Below are 21,218 nucleotides of genomic sequence, written 5' to 3' on the forward strand. Positions count from 1 at the left end.
CCATCCTCAGTCACCAGCGCTAAGGATTAGCATGCAGCTAATTTTCCTCTAGCGAAGCCCGAGGTCGTGGATTTAGTTTTGTGTCCCCCTCAAGTCCTGTTCGTTTTTCACTTTTCAGTACAGAAGCCAGTCTGAAGTGTGAGGCGATGGTAAGATCATGAAAACTGTGTTAAATTTCATTACTTTATGGTGAGCACAGTATTTAGAAGTGCTTCTTCATTGTGTAGACCAAAAGTAATCGATCAGGAACAAACATGCAGATCTTTGATATATGCACTCTCATATTCACTGGTGTCTCTCTCTATAAGATCATATCTCCAATTGCATTAGCTCCTTTATCTTTTGGACCCGACAACAAAGTTGAGAACATTTAGAGCTGCCCATAAGCTTCATATCTTACATCCAGAGCTCTCAAACTTGGCTCTCAAACTTACATTTCTTCCAAAATAAACCCTTTGAATTTATCAAGCTGTTGCGAGATTATCCAACAGACATTATCAGCTTGTTCTTAGATCTTCTCATTTTAATGAATTATGCATTCATCCCAGAATGAGCTGCGAGAGCATCTAGCCCCATAGCCATCTGAAAACCCAGACCTTTTCCAGCATCACGCATACCCACCGGCTGAGAAGGGCAAGAAGGGCTCGCAGCTGGAAGATAAGCTAAGAAAAGGCTAATCCTGCAGTCCTTTATGCTTATACTTTCCCTGCGAATTTCCACATCATTCACAATCCTTCCGAACTGTTAGGGAGCTTTTTAATTCAGACCAGCTTTGTCTTTGTCATCTGCATTATGTGAGTTTTTAAACTTTAATTAACTCCTCAAAAGCTACAGATGTGACGTGTGAATTTGCCCTAAATGTCATTTTCATGAATTCAATGCTTTGTAATTAAGCATTTATCACATTCCGGGCTTCATAAGATTTCGATTGACAGATTTTTAAGCCACTTTACCTCAGAGACCTTAGTGATAATGGATGCCATATCTTCGGCACTAACATGCCGCATCTGTACGTAAAATAGTTTTTACTGTCAAAATTCCTCACAGTCACACAGTCTTATTGTTTTAAACTAGAGGTGAAGCTACAAAACGTGAAAGAATCATTCAGACCGACTCATTTGAATCAGTGAAAAGATCCAACGCAAGACTCGAAAGTCAAAACTCAAGAGAATGTTTATTTCACAAATAAGAAATTGCTACTTTTTTTCATCAGGCTAGATCAGGGGTTAACTAAAAGCTAAAACCATTAAACCATTTTCCCCCCATTGAAATAAAGTTGAAAAAATGAAAATATAGATATTAGAAATATAAACTAAATGAAAATTAGAAATGTTTTTTGCATCTAAAATAAGTTTAAATTGAAGCACAAAAATTACTAACTGGAAATAAATAACTTAAAAAGTAATATTTACAAATAACAAAAGTTTATTAAAAAAACAAAGAAATTAATTAACTTAAAAAAATATTTATAGCCTGGATGCCAGCCAAACTCAGCCCCGCCCACAACATTTGAGCTCGGGCGGTTCGGTCTGGACTCGATCCATAGAGGGGTAATTATGCCCGAACAGAAATTGGTCAGGGCGGGTTTTAGACGATGATGGACAGATAATAAACAGTAACGCAATCATCCACGTCATCAAAGGCGATTGAATTTGTTCAAATCCTAAATGGACAGCTTGTTCGTATATGCATTCACCTTCACTATTTCTCTCTGAAATGATGATCATGCTGGTAAATAACTGTGTATCCATAAATTCTTCTTTTTACAACACCGGCAAAGATCGTTTATTCCAGTGTGCTAGCAGACAGAGTTGCCAAGTTATTACAACAAAACCCTCCAACCACTAGTCCTAAACAAGCCAAATAGATTCTGGTTCTCTGGAAGAAGAAGAAAAAAAGGCGTTTTGGGGGTAAAATGTGTGTTATTTTGAAAAGGTTACCTGCTAAAATTTCGCATTCATGGGTCTATATATCATATAATTGAGGCCGCTTCGAGATGGAAAACAACCATCTTGCGGAGATGGAAAACAACCCGCGAGAAAAAAACAGGCTTGGAAACACAGTGTAGTTGAGTTCTGTTGACATTTGACAACTAACGTTATGCGTCGCTCAGTTGCTCCAATCGAGGTCTTTCCTGGTTCGGTTGAAACAAGCCCCATAATCACAACCCAATGGAGCAGTTTCAGACTCATATTCTGACTAGAATTGAGTATGACCACGTCAGGCTATAATATTTACAACAACAAAAAAACACAAAATGAAAATGTAAATATAAGAATAAACTCGAATGAATAAAAAAAAAAAATTGTGTTTATATAATACTAAAATAACATGGGTGAATGACTTATACTTACTAAGCAACTTATTTTTGTCTGTTCTTCAAACATAGGAACGAATTTAAAGGAACAGTTCACCCACAAATGTTTGACTTTCTTTCTACTGTGGGAAATAAAAGGATTGCTTTGGACCCCAATGAATTTCGTTGTATAAACAATTACTGTATATACAAAAATATGTCTTCTTTTGTGTTCTATAGAAGAAAGTAAGTCATACAGATTTGACGTCATTTCTAAAGCCACTTTCACACTGCGATTCTGGCAAAAACACGGATAATGCGACCTGGCATTTGTTCCCGGGCCGCTAGATTTGGTCCATTCTCACTGCCAGCGAAATACCGTAATATGTGTGCTTTCACACACAACCCGTAACGGTCACGGATCGAGTTGACACGTAACATCCTGATGTGACGTATAATGGCGAGCGATCTCAGCTTCAGCGCGGATAGTAAGGAGCTCCGTGGTCTCGACTTGTGTCCAGTTTGTACACATTTCTGCTTGTTTAATTTTAGTTTCTTTTGTATACGAACACTCTGCGTTTAAAACACTGACTAGCTCTTCTGGCACTGCAGGGTTGTATTATTGAAAAAACAAGCTCTAGGAGTCGCACGATAACTACGTACACGCTGCAATGTTCCGGGAATATTGCGGGTCCGACGTGCAGTGTGAAAGGGGCTTAAGTGAACTATCCCTTTAAATATAATGCATGAGTCATAAAGAGCTACTTTGATTAATATTTTTTTCATTCTTCATTTACATTCAATATTTTGACCAGTACATTGTTCAAAAATCACCTTTTGAGTGCCACGTGAAGTAAGTCAAATTTGTGGGTGAACTATTCCTTTAAGACTCACTCCCATCATTTATCCTCCGGAGAACTGCTGTTTTCTAGTGTCTTAAATCTAAGGATTAACATAAAACTGAGTCATCCATCAGATGTGCTGGTTATCCGTCCTCTCAGTATCTGGAATTAGTGTGACACTTCTTTAATATCTTCAGTTATTTTTAGAGACGGATTCCTCTGACCCCATCAAAGGCTTCCTCGTGCCCCGTCTTACCCGATCGTGATGGTTTGCGCCACGATGCCCTTTGACAGCGTTAAAAAGGGGGATCAGTGAGGCACATCAAAGTGCTTTGGTGCGTATGGACAGTGTCTGTTTTAATAAAGCTGTCAGCACAGAAGTCATGTGCTTGCGTTCTTCAGGAATCTATAGCGTTGCTGCCTCCCCTCAAAGCATTTGCCTTCTCATGGGTGAAGTTCTACAAACATCTGCCCTTTACAGAGGAAGCTAAAATTAGACCTGCCGTCTGTAATTAAACAGCAAAAGCAGCCTGTCGGAGAAACTTTGTTTGCCATTCATGCCATTTTTCACAATTGTGCGCCAGCGTGTGCATATGCATGCGTGGTTATGTAGGAGGGAGAAAGAGAGATGCAAACAAAGGAAGTGACAGTAAAACGAGTGGGAGAAAGCTGAAGAAAAGGAGATGACATTTCGAGTGAACATCAAAAGCGGAGGCTGTGGCCATTTCACATCTGCACTTGACTGCAGCTTTTAGCACCTCTACACGGGCCGACGTCTCCTTCTCACGTGTGTGCGAACTAGTCTAATGGAGAAACGCTCCTTAACCGCTTTGAACGTTCACATATGAGCTCAGGCTCTCCCCACTGCTCTTTCAAGTCACCATCAAAGCTCACCAGGAACCGTACGCGATTGACACCTTTCATAGGCTCTCCACGTCCAGGTCTAATGCCAGGCCCCATTTACTTAGCATCTGTCTGTCTCTCTCGGGGATCTGATCAGGTGGACAGCATTAGCTCGGATGTGTTTTGTGAGACAATTTAGGAAATGTTTAGAACCATCTCATTTATAGTGTGCACTGTTACACCAGTTTGTCCTTAAAGGATTGTCTTCTTGGGTAATAACTAGTGCCTAATAACTGTGCCAAAAAAAAACTAGACACAGGTTTATAAGAAAACAACAGTTTATTAACAGTTTAATATAAATTATTCATAACAACTTCTATTTGATATTTTTAGCATTATAGTGTGAGTGAACATTGAAGAATTATGTTATTTTATACTATCAAAATATTAGATTTTTTCATTAAAAATCATATTTTACATTTTCAGAATTACAATGTGAATGAATCTAAGAAAAAAGTATTATATTATTACAATATTACATTAGATTGTTTTTCATTATTAAAGAAATATTTAAAATTTTGAGGATTAGAATTCGTCAAAATGTAACTTATATTATTAAAATATTGCATTAGATTATTTTTCATTCTAAAAAATAATATTTAAAATGTTCAGAATTAGAGTTTGTCAAATTTTAACTTGTAAAATAATAATTGTTAACTTATTAAAGTATTATATTAGATTTTTTTCTTTACAAATTATATTTTATATTTACATTGTATTATATTATTAAAGTATTAGATTATATTATTTATATAAAAAAATACAAATACATTATCAGAATTACGATTTGAGTGAAAATTTAACAAATTATATTGTATTATATTATTAAAATATTAGAATGGATTATATATTTTTTGTCTTTACAAATTATATTTAACATTTTCAGAATTACAATTGAATATATTATACTTATTATATTAGTGAATATTTAATATTATTTTCATAAAGTTTTAGTGTTTTTAGTATTCTTTTGCTTTAATTGCAGGACCACTAAATACATATGCACCACAGGTTTGACATGATGAATGCTACATATTTTCGTATTTGAACCTACCGAATCCTGCAGAGCTGGACATGTTGGTTCTGCTGGACTGAGCTGGGATGAGATGATGGCGAGGGGGTAAACGCATGGCTTCTCCATCAGGACTAATAGCAGCCGCTCGGCCCGGTGCAGATCATTTAATGAGATGGAATTGATTTTCCTGTGCCTCCCTCATGCATCTCTACTCTAACCAATTACACAAAGAGACTCCCTGAGTGAGCGTTTGCTCTTGAAACCTCTTGCAGCTACGTTCAGATGTTGAAATCAAGGTTAGGATGCTCCATAGAGTGGCCTTGATATAGTTTGCTACACTTGGGTGCTCCCTAAAAAGGAATTCATGCTTTCAAAATTCATTTTATTCAATCACATTTAGTCCTCATTTACCTGAGCTCCTGCTACCTGAATACTGTTGTTGTCATCCAGTAATTGTGAGTATGGATTTAAGTATGGATTGTCATTGAGGTCACACTGTATCGCGACTGACCGCGGTTACCATTACTGTCAGCAAAACAGAAAATCTCTCTTAGGCCATTATAGTGTATGAGGATTAGAGGTGCTTCAAATGTTCAGTCGCTCATCTAGTTGCACAGACATGCTAAAAGCATGCTGATAAACATAGTGATGTACACAGGTCGAGTCTAGTAAAAAATAGTTGTGACTTTCGCAGAATATGGTTTGGAGTACTTTAATGAGATCGCTGCTCGTTCACAGCGACTCTTCTACCTTTACTCTCCTCCAGGCATCCTCATCATTGCTGATGGATGAAGTATATTAAGCTCTGAAGTCTGAACATCAAAAAACATCCCCATTAAAGATTCTGACTTCCACTCTCCTCGTTCTGTCACGTGTTTTTAAAAGTACACTTATCATCGGCATGAATAAGAACATTTAGCACATTTCTTTTTGTAGATAATCTTTGTACATACGATATATTCAGAAGTTGTCTACATCAATATTACTAATATCAGGAACACGGGGATAGAAAGCAGTGAAACATTCCATAGTGTCTTTATAAAAATAAAAATATAATAATGATGATAATTGTTATTGCAGAAATATATTAAGAATACAGGAAAAGAAACAATGAAACAATTCCATTGTGTCTTAATAAATAATAGTTACATTTTGAGGAGTAGAACATTAGCATATACACCAATCAGGCATAACATTATGACATTATACTCGTAGACAGTAGAAGTGAATAACACTGATTATCTTTTCATCACGGGATATATTAGGCAGGAAGTGAAAATTTTGTCCTCAAAGATGATGTGTTAGAATCAGGAAGAACGGGCATGCGTAAGGATTTGAGTGAGTTTGACGAGGGCCAAATTGTGATGGCTAGACGACTGAGTCAGAGCATCTCCAAAACTGCAGCTCTTGTGGGGTGTTCCCGGTCTGCAGTGGTCCGTATCTATCAAAAGTGGTTCAAGAAAGAAACAGTGGTGAACCGGCGTCATGGGCGACCAAGGCTCATTGATGCACATATGGACTAAGGGTACGTTTACATGACAACGATGTACTAAAAATGGAAACGTTTTTCCTTCACGTTTTTCACGTCAACGTTGTCAAAACGATCCCCGTTCACACAGATCCGTGATGCCACTTTGTAAAGAAAAACGACCTGCCTATAGACAAAAACGCACGTGCAGGGTGTCACCGTTTTCACAAATTCGCGCTTTCAGGCCTCCAGAATGCGGTTGATGTTTAAATGAGCAGGCAAAATGCATAATGCACATACATGTGTTGTGTAAATGGCCCTTCGAAGCCTCTAAAAAGTCTTATTTTGATTTCATGGGGTCTTTAGAAATAAATATATCTGTTTTAAATAACTATGTTTTTTTATTATGATAATGTAAAATGACATTTTTAGAGAGACTGATATTTTGCTAACCTTTGAATACGGGGGGGACTGTGTGAATCACAGATGGCTTGTCTCAACAATGTCAGCGGCGAGAGTGATGAGAAAAGTGTGAAGAAAAACTGAAGGGTTTTGCGTAAGCATGAACCCGTGTGACCCATGATGCTACTTGTGTCACATAGCAGCACAGAATTTTGACAGGTCGTTGCCCACCATTGCGATTTTGCGAGTTGTGCCAGACACCACCACACACTTCCTCTGAGTGCGTCATCATACATTTACAGTTGATTCGGCTTCTCCTTTGAATTATAAGTGCATATTAAAGCATATCTGCAATGTTTTGTATCAAGGTCAAGATCATTTGACATGGTTATGGTAAATTACATGAATAATGGCTAGGATATTCAATGAAAACAGCAGGCAGCAGTGAGTGAGTAACAGTTAAGTACTGGAGTTAAGTGCGCAGCTCCTGCAGTGTTGTGAAGCCAACAGACATGGTAGATTTATGATGGTCAAGCCCTCGCAATCTAAAAGCAGTCATGGTGTTGTGCTGACCTGCGGAGGTTTGCGATCTTACATGTCCATCCTAAATACCATGATGGAAACTTTACTGCCTTCGGAGTTTAAAAAAGTGCTTTTCTGTGCTTTTCTGTGTTAATGGAGAAAGTAAAGCATGAACAGGAGATAATTGGAAAGAGAGAGGGGAATGATGGTGGAATGATCTGGTAAATTCTACTATTACAAGAAATAAATAAATTCACAAATTGTGAGATATAAAGTCACAGTAACATAAAAAAAAGTTGCAGTTGTAAGATCTGAAGTGACATAAACTGACTAAAAGTTTATGTGAGAAATTGTGAAAAAGATGAGTAATAAATGTGCAATTATGGAAAAAGTCATAAATTTGTGAAAGCCCATCTTATAAAATTATAAGATGTAGTCACATTGCGAGATATAAAGATGCAATTAAAAGAAATAAAGTTATAATTACGAGAGATGCAAATGTGAGAAATGAAGTGAAAATGAGAAATAGAGTTGGGATTATGAGAAATAAAGTCATAAATGTGAGAATGTTGCAGTTGTGAGAGGTAAAAAAAAGTCGGAATTACAAAAAAAAATTCAATTATATTCACAAGAAATATAGTTGGATTGTGAGACCTAAACGGACAATTACGAGAAATAAAGTGAGAAGTATGAGAAATAAACTTGAGAAATTGTTGCAAATCTGACAGGTAAAGTGAAAACGAAATAAATGTTCAATTACAAGGAATTGTTGCAAATCTAAGAAAGTCGCAGTTGTGAGATATAAAGCCACATTGTGAGATATACAGAGGCAATAAGAAAGAAAGTCCCAAATAAGACGTATAAAGTGAGAAATAGTCTATCCTTTTTTCTTTGACTGAGATAAAAAGAGTTCTGAAATGAACAACAAAAAAATCTTTTGTAAGATTTAAGATATCACAATTCTGGTTTCCTCTATCCAAACGAACACAGAGTGCACTTCTCAAGGGCAGAGATTCATTTAGCTGTCTTCGACCATATTCAAGTGCACTTACTATTCATGTCTGTTGAATCGATGACTAGACCTCCATACAATTCTCTTACAGAACGAGAGAGACGGCAATCAGATTCGCTCTCCTCCTTTCTAAGGTTCCCTTTGTTGAGCTTTCTGTGCAGCGATTGGTCATTTCCCGGTGGCCTGCCTGTCAAAGGCTATGTAGAAGGTGCGAGTGCTGTGTTGTGACGCCTGTCCTCATCTATATCACTTTGCCAATGCATGGTTTACTAATCTGACCTGCAGGTCATGGCAGTGATTTTAAGGAGCTTGGGAGGCCATCAAGAATCATTGATGAGAAGTCAACAGCTCCGTTAATATTGCATATCTGACCCTAATGTGCCCTAAAGGATGTAGATGATGACGTTCAAGGAGAGATCAGAGGGCTGTAGCTCTGTGTTAAGTGAAGGGGGACAGACATGAATATGTAATTAGCCTACAGGCACTCTCGTCTGTCCTGCTGTTACAGCACATGGGCCTTCGTCTCGATTGGTCATCTTTCTAGCAGAGCATCTGTCAGGCCGGCCTGCGTGCTGGAGGAAACTTATTTGCCCCATTGCTTACAACTTAAAAGCATATTGTGTCTATTATATTATATTATATTATATTATATTATATTATATTATATTATATTATATTATATTATATTATATTATATTATATTATATTATATTATATTATATTATCAATGGTTAAAAAAAAGGTTGTGCTGCTTAGATGAATTGATGAATCCTTGCTTAAGCCTAGTTCAGACTGCACGATTTTCAAACTCGTCGGGTCACTGCTCTTTTCACACTGCATGACTATCTGGGGTATCATTCAGTCTCTGCAGTGTTCACACTGCACGATGGTTTGACGACAGAGGAGTTCACACTGCATGACTGAACAAGAGGAAGAATCGCCGACAACTCTCTCGCTCTCCGGTGTGCAAACTACGTTTCCCAAACACACGTGCGATGTGACAAGTAAACAACGCGAGACCACACGTGCGTCAGACCGGAGTTCTCGCGCGAGACTTTGAATTGTTATTAAAAATGATAAACTGCACAAAGTTTGCTTCAAATTGTATGTGCGCTGATTTGTGGAGAAAAAGAAAAAATATTATGGCGGAAGAAATTGTTGGAGAGACAGAGGGAGCCAGGATTTTGTTCTGCAAAGACAGTTTGAGGTAAATAAATAATTATTTAATGTGCTGCTGCTGTGGCTGGATGTGCAAATGTTTGGCCTTTGTTTCTGTTTGATAGAATTGTAAATATATCTATTAAAATACTGAAATTCTGCTCTATAACTCCTCCCTGAACCTCCCGCTGCCCTGTATCTCACTCTCTCATTGGCTGTCGGTGTAATTTTCAGTCAGAACGCAGTTCACACAGCAGGAGTTTGAATCGCCGACAGGTCCAGATATTTAGCATGCCAAATATCTCACCGGCGTCGGCGACTCGTCGGCGATTCTCTCTGATCACGTCTTTAATCATTCAAACTGCGTGATTGTCACTCGCGTGCACGAGCACCGATTTGCCTGTGATCTCGGGCATTTGTCGGTGATTTCACAAAACCTGTCGGCGACTCAAAATCGGGGCAAAAATCGGGCAGTGTGAACTAGGCTTTAATACACTCAACTAAAGGATTATTAGGAACACCTGTTCAGTTTCTCAATTTCTCATTAATGCAATTATCTAATCAACCAATCACATGGCAGTTGCTTCAATGCATTTAGGGGTGTGGTCCTGTTTAAGATAATCTCCTGAACTCCAAACTGAATGTCAGAATGGGAAAGAAAAAGGTGATTTAAGCAATTTTGACCATGGCATGGTTGTTGGTGCCAGACGGGCCAGTCTGAGTATTTCACAATCTGCTCAGTTACTGGGATTTACACGCATAACCATTCCTAGGGTTTACAAAGAATGGTGTGAAAAGGGAAAAACATCCAGTATGCGGCAGTCCTGTGGGCGAAAATGCCTTGTTTATGCATTGTTTAAATGCCACGGCCTACCTGAGCATTGTTTCTGACCATGTCCATCCCTTTATGACCACCATGTACCCATCCTCTGATGGTTACTTCCAGCAGGATAATGCACCATGTTACAAAGCTTGAATCATTTCAAATTGGTTTCTTGAACATGACAATGAGTTGACTGTACTAAAATGGCCCCACAGTCACCAGATCTCAACCCAATAGAGCATCTTTGCGATGTGGTGGAACGGGAGCTTTGTGCCCTGGATGTGTATCCCACAAATCTCCATCAACTGCAAGATGCTGTCCTATCAAAATGGGCCATCATTTCTAAAGAATGCTTTCAGCACCTTGTAAAATCAATGCCACATGGAATTAAGGCAGTTCTAAAGGCGATAGGGGGTCAAACACAGTATTAGTATGGTGTTCCTAATAATCCTTTAGGTGAGTGTGTATATATATATATTTTTATTTTATTTTTTTATTTATTAGATGACAGGAAGTGAAATAGGAGAGAGAGAGGGGGACGGGAATAGGAACGGGAAAAGAGTCGTGACTTGAACCCGGGACGCCGAAGTGCGACTGCGCTATATATCTCCGACAAAATATAAATTTTTAATAGAAGAAAGATTACTGACCCTAACAGGTATTAAATACACACACACACGTTGTATCTTGATGTTGAAAGTTTGTATATGTGCAAGTGTGAATAATTCTCTGTTTGGGCTGGAGTGAAATTAGGGTGACTAAATGATGGAATTTTCATGTTTAAGTGAACTATCCCTTCAACTCAAATCTGTCAACTCGGCACTCTTTGTAAAGTTACGAGAAAGAGTTTCCTTCATGCGAGGCTTTCAAAGCAAAGAGAAGGGGACAAACATCAAGGGTATTGAAGTGTTTCTTTTATACTTGCCTTAGCATTGAAGATGAAAGGCATTTGCTGATGTTGTCCTCCTTACGCTAACACTAATACAGCGCTGATGCAGAATGATGAGTCTTAACAAATGAGTCAGTGCCTCTGAGTCAATCCGAATTAGAGGCGTTCAGCGGATGAATGTATACCTGCTGGGTTTCTCTTCCTCTCAAGTCATTCATTTACATGGTAAGAATAAGAGCATCCAGTTTACCTTCCCCACCTCTCTCTCTGTCTCATATTTGTTCACCAGTCAAGGGGCAGTGCAGTACTCAGATGTAAATCAGAGTGCATCTGAAAAGCTGAACAGTCCCAATGGAACCGCATTGATGCTCTAGTAATATAGTCCATCATGCATTTTCATCAGTAGGTCTGTCTCTGGTGGGTAATTGATTGACTTTTTTGTTAAAGCCTGTTGTATTAATTGCAGACCTACTGACACACTGACCTTAATGGATGTGGCTGCTATCACCTCAGGCGTTAAACCCTTTCCATCTGGCCCCAATCAGCCTGGGACAGTCCATGTCATGTGACATATTCTTATTATTTTAGGTGAACCATCAGTGGAGTTGTTGTAGCCGTCTAGCTTGCTATTGCTAACCTCTGTGAAATAATATAATTATAAGAGTTAATTAAAACTATTATTAAATATATACACTGATCAGGCATAACAGGTGACGTGAATAACACTGATCATCTCTTCATCACAGCATCTGTTAGTGGGTGGGATATATTAGGCAGCAAGTGAACATTTTGTCCTCAAAGTTGATGTGTTAAAAGCAGGAAAAATGGGCAAGCTTAAGAATTTGAGTGCGTTTGACAAGGCCCAAATTGTGATGGCTAGACGACTGTGTCAGAGCATCTCCAAAATGGCAGCTCTTGCTCCAGGTCTGCAGTGGTCATTATCTATTAAAAGTGGTTTGAAAAAGGAACAAACAGTGTTGAACCGGCGAAGGGTCATGATGGATGGCCATGGCTCATTGATTCACGTGGGGAGCGAAGGCTGCCCGTGTGGTCTGATTAAACAGACAAGTTCAAAAGCTCAAAGTTAATGCTGGTTCTGATAGAAAGGTGTCAGAATACACAGTGCGTCAAAGTTTGTTGCTTATGGGGCTGCATAGCCGCAGACCAGTCAGGGTGCCCATGCTGACCCCTGTTCACCGCCAAAAGTGCCAACAGTTCGCATGAGCATTAGAACTGGACCACAGAGCAAAAGGAGGACAAACACAACATTAGGTCATAATATTATGCCTGATCAGTGTAAATAATAAAACGGCACATTCATAAGCCCTGTTTAATGGCCTCTGTATACTGTCTGTAGGCAGTAACAGCCAGTCGAGGGGCCGTATTAACACATCTCTCGGGCCCGCTTCCACAGATGGTCCTTTTGGATTCGTTTTATGTAAATAACAGTGCTGTACAGTAAGACACAATGACACACACACACCTCCCCCTGCGCCCCTCACTGCTATCTGCAGTCACTTCCATTATTTACCATGTGAATATTTCATGGTGACATCAGTGTTCTGGACGGCCCATGCTGCCAAAGGGGCCCTGCTAATGAGGCACAACGCCCCTCTCAGCTGGTCGCCTCACAGCCGGGCTAAATCTCATGTCTTCCTTTTTCTTCTTCATGTCCCACCACAGCGTCTCTCGGCTCCTTTTGGCGTTGCTGTAAGCAGTTCACTACTAGGGTACATAATTAACCTTCATCCTAGTAAAAAAAAAAAGGGGCGACAAGCCCAGATTAGGGCACTCTTCCAGTCAGACAGAAAGGCAATGTTTAATGGTGCTTGCCAAGGCATGACTCACTATCACTGGTGCGCATACTTAAAGTGAGTGATTTGAACAGACCCTTAATCTGATTTCTAAATCATCTTGCACCATATGTATTGCATAATAGTGCTATTTTTTTGTCCTGTTTTAATTAATTCAAATATACCTCAAAATGCAGTTCATGCATACAATATCTTAAAGTCCCACTGAAGTGCCTTGCAACACACAGCGTTATTAAATCTGTCGACGTAATTTCCACTGAAACAGGAAGACAGGGCGGGACATATCGAGCAGCTCCTCCTCATTTTTTAAAATAGCCAATCATGTTTAGTTTATTAGGCCGTTGAGCTCGGTCGAGCTGTATTCTAAAGCTTATTACAGCCACAGTTTAATAGATTCCTCCTTTATATTTTATATGATTCTGTTACTAAAGCAAAACTTTAATCATAATCACGCTGAGGATGTGTAGTTTGAAAAGTGTGTAATTTATGTTGGTGTTATCTCTTCTACTTATTAGTGCTGTTTCTAATGCTAAGTCTGTCTAACCGGCTCTCCTCCTGTTTCACTTTAAAATATAGCATTCTGTGCAGAATTCAAGCGGGTCTGATATGTTTTGTGGTCTGCGCCGACTCGCGCATATGATCCGCCCTGTGCTATCGTGTCTCTGGACCGGAGCAGACCGTGTGCAACACTGCGGAGGTTCGCATGGCACTAAAGCGAAACCTGACTTAATTTGCCCCAATGGAAACCATATACACTGTCTGTATCATTCCCTATCTCCTATATAGTGCACTATTTGCCATTCACCATGTAGAAAATTGTTATTGCGTGAACAAGTGACCGATTTCAGTCGCTGCTTTAGCGTCTATTTATAGTGTAGGGGGTGGGACGCTTTAGATTCTAGAGGGCATAGAGACAGAGCGACACGTGTCGTAATATGAAAGCTATGCCCACCGGGGGGGAAACAAACCAACCGTCTCCATTGACTTTCTATTGCGGGAAGCGGCCTCCTTGTCATTTCTGACTTATTACAAAAATCAATTAACAATGTCTAAAAGCTTATATGTGACAAGGTGTACAGAAAACAAGCTAAAAAAAACAGTAACAAAACCCCAGAAGTTTTTATAAGCTGTTGACCCCAAAAACGAACGTTTAAGGACACAAAAGTGGATGCAGGCACTTGAGACAGAGCGCGACATGCTATATTACACTGAGAACTACGCCCACTGGAGGGGAAGGTAATCAGCGACAGGAAATATAATTTATAAAACTGACGTTTGGATATTTGACAAAATGCTTACTGCACACGTAGGCATAGCTGAGACATACTGAGTATCAGGATCCCATATTTCCCCATTCATCCTGCTGAAGCTTCATGTCTTATTGCCTGTATCCACTTTTGTCTACCTAAAACGCTCGTTTTTTGGGGTCGACAGCTTATAAAAACTCAGTTATGATTTTATTTTGTTTGCTGTACACATTGTCACATATCAGCTTTCAGACATTGTTCTGTCTTTTGTTATAAGTAAGAAAAGACTTCGCTTCACGCAATACAAAGTTTGTGGAGAGCGTTAGATTGCCCCCCCCCCATTGTGGGCGTGGCCTAAATACGCTCTGTCTCTATTTGATTGGACAGAAAATCAGATAAAGTGCAAAGTGATGTCATAAATCATTGATCCATTAAGTTTTGAATGGCTGTAAGTTTTGAGTGCTTATATATTCTCAATGCAAATGATTAATTCTGGTATTTTTTTTAGGCATAAAATTAAATAAAAATCAGGATGATTCACCTATCCTGATTTCACAATAATAAAAAAAATAAAGTAAAAAAGAATACAACTTTTTAAAATGAAGTTTAACAATTTTGTATTATTATGTCTCACAGAGACATAAATGACATCGCAGAGGGACCCCTACAGACTGTCATGACTGTGTCAAGGTCAATAAGTCTCTTCAGATATCGATCATTTGACCTGTTTATTCAGGATGCGAAATGTCCCCAAAACATGCATTCATATGGAAGGACATATTTTTAAAACTTGTTGAAAAGGATGTTTAAGATGTGCATAGGGCTGGGCGATAAAACGATAACGATAATTATCACGATATAATTTTCCTCGATAAAACGATAACAACAGGTCGATAAATTCTCGATATAATGCTTACGCGCTATGCGTAATGCTGCGCATGCGTATTGCAGACCGGGCGTCTGCGTGCTGCACGCGGTAATGTTTACAGTCTGTGGCTGACAGGCTTGGAGGATCGGAGATAAGTGGAGCGATAAAAATGAGCAATAGTGAAGAAAATGCAGCGCTCACGGCCAGCTCGGGGGACACAGATATCGTTGACAAGTTAGTTCGCTCAACTTCAGTGGTTTGGAGATATTTTAGCGATCCCATCCGAAATAAAACAGAGCGACGTGCGTGGACTGCTTATCATAGGTTCACGTTCACCACACGGAATTTAATTATTAAATTATCGTGTTTCTTCAAAGTCCTTCCATATAACATGCAGCCCAACACAGCGGTGAATCTACATTAACTACATTCACACACCGGCTTATTACCTTGTTAGCTGTAGTGGGTGACTTATTTACAACAGGCTAACGTTACCAAACTATAATCACTAAAACATCGGACTTGTACATTGCTATCATAATTGTTTGTCTTTGGTGATGTATTAATGACTCCGCATCGCCTGTATCAAAAGAGAAATAATGTCATCTGGTGTTTAAAATGAATAAAATAGACTAGACAGCCCTTACTGGAGATCCACAAATACTGAACTTTTCTCTCTCCCGACCAGCCCACTGTCGGTGAGGTGTGTTTGTGTGTGTGTGTCGGTGAGATGCACGGTGGACCAATCCACTGTGAGGCAAGAGAAGGGGCCTCAAAATGTTTCTTAAAACGCTTTTTTTTTTGGACCGTTTGCGTTTTTAGTGTTTTACTTACACAATTAAATATATATGATGCAATATCGAGCGTTTTTGTTCTATTTAAGCTGCGAAAATCGTTCACAGCAGAACCGCAACGCGTCTCACAGCAACGTGGGTAAATGAACGATTCACTGTTTGAATGAATCGTTTGAATGAACGACTCAATGACTCGCTCATTAAGACGGCCACCTGCTGCCACCTACTGGTGGTTTAATTTGATCTTTAAACATACTTTCCAACATGTCTTATTTGTCTATTGAAAAATACAAATCTCAAAACATTATTTAATGCTGTTGTAATTTTTCAGTGTAAATTATTTAATTTGATTGGTAACAGCCCTTATAGTGTTTTATTTTAATTAAATGTATTGATCAAAATTACAAATATAAAATGAAACATGAAGCTTAGCCTATATTTAATAAGATTAAGGGAAAATGCCCTTTATAAAAGGTGAAAATATCACAAATTTCAAATGATGCAGATTTAAATATGTCAAAGCTGAGTGAACACTGGTGAGAATATTGCTTCAGAATAAATTATATTTACAACACACAAACACACTTTTCCAGACAAGCTAATTTTTTACTTGGACAAGCTTGAACGATATACTTGTTCGAAGGACAAGCACATGAACATGCTTAATGTCAAGCCCTGTATAATGATATATTATTGATATATAGTGTTGAGTAAAAAAATGCTGGCCACAGTTAAGATTTTAATAAATAAATCTACCTCAGTTTAAATAAATTGTTCGCTTGTTTGGGAAGTGTTTGTCATGTTTTGACAATAAAGGATAGTTTAAAACCACAGCTAACTGTTTGTTTTCTACATATTTCACTCAGGAGCAAAAATATGCCTTTAAACTTTAAAGAAATAAACATTTTACATTTATCGTGATATTTATCGATATCGACTGATATGCTAAATTATATCGTGATAATTTTTTTGGGCCATATCGCCCAGCCCTAGATGTGCACACTTATATGTATTCAAAGAAAATATGTTATACTTTTATGTATTACTGTTTTCTTCAGAAAATCTAGTTTCCCCTCACAATTTAATTTCATCTGCTTTTACACTGTATCAACCCTGAACTGAATCAAATATTAGTGTCTGATTAGTTCAGTGAAGTTAAAATTGTATCGTTCTTTTCTTCTGTTTGCAGTGAGGGGGTCTTCAAGTGCCCTGAGGACCAGCTTCCACTGGATTACGCCAAGGTAGTAATGCACTCAGCGCTAATCTCTCATGCATTCTGCTCTAGAACAGATTACAGTTCAATCTCTCACAGTCATTTACATCCCTGCACTATACAGTGGAGTTAAAGGGGTCTCGTTCTGTACAACTTTTCACAAGGGGCTCTGCAAGAGTGTACGAAATGCTTATGCGGCAACAGTAGCAGGCAATGTTTGTGAGTCAGTGACTGCCCCTGGCGCTCACCCCTCGTCCACGCTTCTCAAACCACCCGAGTAATCACACTAATGAACTACCACAGGCCACTCATTTCCCTGGGAATGTGGAAAGGAAAGAAAAGAATGAAGAAATGCAGATGACACAGATTGGCTTGGAATATGACAGAATAGATTGTATGCTGCTTTAATGCGCAGTTTGGTTTTTCTGCACACCCCTTGCAGAATTTGTGGAAATAAGAGGGCTCATACAAAATGCATGTTATTTTTTATTTAGTACTGTCCTGAATAAGATGTTTACATATACTCCACAAGAAAAATAGATGGATTTATAAAAATGATTACTTAATACTTAATATTAGAACACAAACTAAGATTTTTAACTCCAACTATTGCTCGTATAATGCATGTCAATGGGGTCTAATTCTTATTAGACCCCATTGACATGCATTATACGAGCAACGGTTGGAGTTAAAAATCTTCATTTGTGTTCTACTGAAGAACCAAACACAAAGGATGCCCCGGGGGTGAGCAGATAAACATAACATTTTCATTTTTGGGTGAACTATCCCTTTAAACTACCTAATGTTCTTCAGAAAAATCCTCCAGTTTCCAAAAATGTTCAGCTTTCCAGCATCTTTTACATATTTGAACCCTTTCCAGCTGTGACTATAATTTTGAGATAAATCTTTTCACACTGAGGACAATTGAGGGACTTAAACACAACTATTAAAAAAAGTTTCACCGATGCACCAGAAGGAAACAATGCATTGAGATCCCGAGGGGGTGAAAACTTTTGAACAGGATGAAGGTGACCACGTTTTTCTTTAAATATATATATATATTTTTTTTTTTTCATTTAGTATTGCCCTTCGGAAGCAACAGAAGATGATTAAGGGAGACAAATTAAGTACAATTGACCTTGATCTTCAAATTCAAAAAGTGTTCACTCCCTGGCTCTTAATAGGGGTGGGCGATATCTCGATATTTAAAATATATCGAGATATTTTTTCAACTCGATATGGATTTGGACATATCGTATATATCGATATATTTTATATTTAATTCTGATTCCGCCACTTTGCTTGTTTGCCTTCCCTGTGCTGTGCTCGCTCCCGCTCGCGCGCCTCCCGCCTCATTGCTTTTGTTCCCCCTCCCCTCGCGTGTCGTCTCAGTGCACACGGCGGCGTCCGCAACCAGGTGAGGATTAGTTATCATGTTGAGAAGCGCGCGCGTTGTTCAGGACTCAGTTAAGAGACTATGTTTTCCTTCTAACACAACTGCTTGCTAAAATTCATAAAGAAATATTAATGTTCATCATAGTTCAAAGCGCAAGTTTCACCCACAGTCAGGTGATTGACACTGGTGCGAGACGCGGTCGCAATCATGCCAGTTTATGATTTGTGTCTAACTGATCGCATGGTTTTCGGTTAAAATGTCAAAATGATCGCATATCATTTGAAAACATTTAAAAAGTATTGCAATATCATTGCTATGATTATTTTGTCAGCTTTATCACGGGATTATGATGAACAGGTCTATTCACGTTTTAACCAAGAGGGAAAAACGCGACATCCCGGGTGTCCTGAGACACGTGATGCTCTTCTGTAAGTTGTACTGTATCATATTATCATATAGCCTACCTTCTGACATTCATATTTCGTTCTGTAACTGGAAAAGAAGTGAAATTCAGCTCATGTGTAGCCTACATGATCCTCATGATGAGTTTGAATTTTGTCAAACTCATGACAAACATCACTGTTTGAATTTTGATACAAATTTAACAGGAAATGGTGTTATAACAAAATCAGTTTATTTACATCTCAGTCATGCCCCCATCTTTCTGCAAAATGCTTACTGTTTTACTGTTAAGTGTAAAGAAGGGAGTCTTTGATTCATCTTTTGAAAGCATGAAATAAATGAAAAGAAGGCAATATTATTTATTTTCTTTTACAGTTAAATTATTATTATTTATGTAATCAGGGAGTTTTTTTTTAAATGTCGCAAAAGCACTTTGTTCCTACATGAACTGACTACCTCTTTGCACTTCAATAAAAAAAGAAAAGAATTTGTGGTATTTGGCATATTTGTTTTTGCCGTAGTTTTTAGGGGGTTATTTTTCCTGTAAAGATATCGAGATATATATCGTATATCGAGATATAGCAAAATATATCGAGATATATTTTTTGCTCCTTATCGCCCAGCCCTAGCTCTTAATGCTTCTTAACGTTTCCTTCTTCAGAATCAGTGAATAACATGATTATTTGGACATAAATGCACATCGTAATGTCCATAAAAGTCCAAAAATGTTTTCTTTCTAGAACTAGAATGGAGGAAAAAAAAATCTAAAAATAAAAAGTAGCATGATCATGGTCATGATCAACCCAAAGGATTAGAGGAAGGGTAAAAAACAGATGCTGTGCATTGTTAATTTTTTTAATAAAATTGTTTATAAAAGAGCATTTAAAAAGTGATTAAGGGTTAATCTCTTCATGGAGGTGTTACATATTAATACAGTAGCCCCCCTGTAAGCATTTCCTTTCACAAAATATTTCAGTTAGGTAATTTTCTTCTGCAGTTTAGTTAATTTACAACACACCACATTCATTTCACCAAATCTTTAATTAAAGTATTGGCTAATTTTTCATTTTACTCTTTAGTTAATTAATCCAGTCGAGCTGAGAAGAGTCTGCACTCTTTAAAAAGAGTCGTTTTTCTCATGTGGTGCCCCAGAGAGTGAGATTACGAGTTCTCAGAGTCCCGCAGATGGTCAACATACTGTACGTTAAATTTAACAACAGTGATTTTAAAGCTACTCTAAAACAGGGATTTTCTTTTGATGGGTTGAGAGCTCAAAATTGACTGCCAGTGATGAAATGCCCAATCGTACACAAAATGCTTTTTCAAATCTTTTGTTGCTGATGTAAAAAAAATCATATATATATATATTATTATTATTATTATTATAAAGTCACCTTCCATTTACCCAACTTTCAGCACTATTACTGTGGGGTTTTTTTGGAGCAAACTCTTCTAACATCTGAGTCATCTTCTCATGCAGTGCGTTTGACACGCTTTTGGAAGGGCACATGCACGAAGTTAAACCTGTCCTGTGTTGGAAAGAGCTTTAGTGCACTAATCCGTTGAAACTGTGATTTGCATGAAGTCAGGGGATAACTCTACTCATCCTGGAAAGCCTGGAGTGCTGCAGGAGGGGTGTCTGATGCTCATGAGGCCTGAACACACACACAATTATTGCACAAGCAGTAATTTTTAAAGACCTGACAGCCGCCCAGTCGCCCACAGATTACACATCCACCTCCGCAGGGCTTTTGTTCAGTGGCTGTCTTTGTGTGTTTGAGGTGGGGTTCACCCCACGTCTCATGTCTCATTTGGTATACCTACTCTGTCAAACCTACGTATACACTACCATTGAAAAGTTTGGGGTCAGTCCATTTAGACTTTTGTTCAGCAAAGATGCATTAAATTGTTAGAAACATTTCAACGTTTCAAATAAATGCGGTTCTTTTGAACTTGCTGTTCATCAAATAGAAATCCCAGTAACAACAAAAATATTAGGTAACATATTTTCAACATTGATAATAATAAGAAGTTTCTTCCAGCAAATCAGATTTCTTAAGAATCATGTGACTGAAGACTGGAGTAATGATGCTGAAAATTCAGCTTTGCATCACAGAAATACATTACGTTTTAGGAAATATTTTTATGTAATAA

The 21,218-nt window shown here is 38.3% G+C and overlaps 1 protein-coding gene across 1 annotated transcript in view; it reads left to right on the top strand.

The window, feature by feature from the left end:
* The window catches only part of traf4a (tnf receptor-associated factor 4a), a 54,947-nt gene that overhangs the window by 17,008 nt on the left and 16,721 nt on the right, over positions 1 to 21,218 (top strand). Inside the window, exon 2 of the mRNA XM_067451075.1 lies at positions 17,243 to 17,294. Coding sequence (XP_067307176.1) covers positions 17,243 to 17,294 — 52 coding nt within the window. The remainder of the gene's footprint in view (positions 1 to 17,242; positions 17,295 to 21,218) is intronic.

The sequence above is a fragment of the Pseudorasbora parva genome, chromosome 8, assembly GCF_024679245.1.
Source record: "Pseudorasbora parva isolate DD20220531a chromosome 8, ASM2467924v1, whole genome shotgun sequence".
NCBI lineage: Eukaryota > Metazoa > Chordata > Actinopteri > Cypriniformes > Gobionidae > Pseudorasbora > Pseudorasbora parva.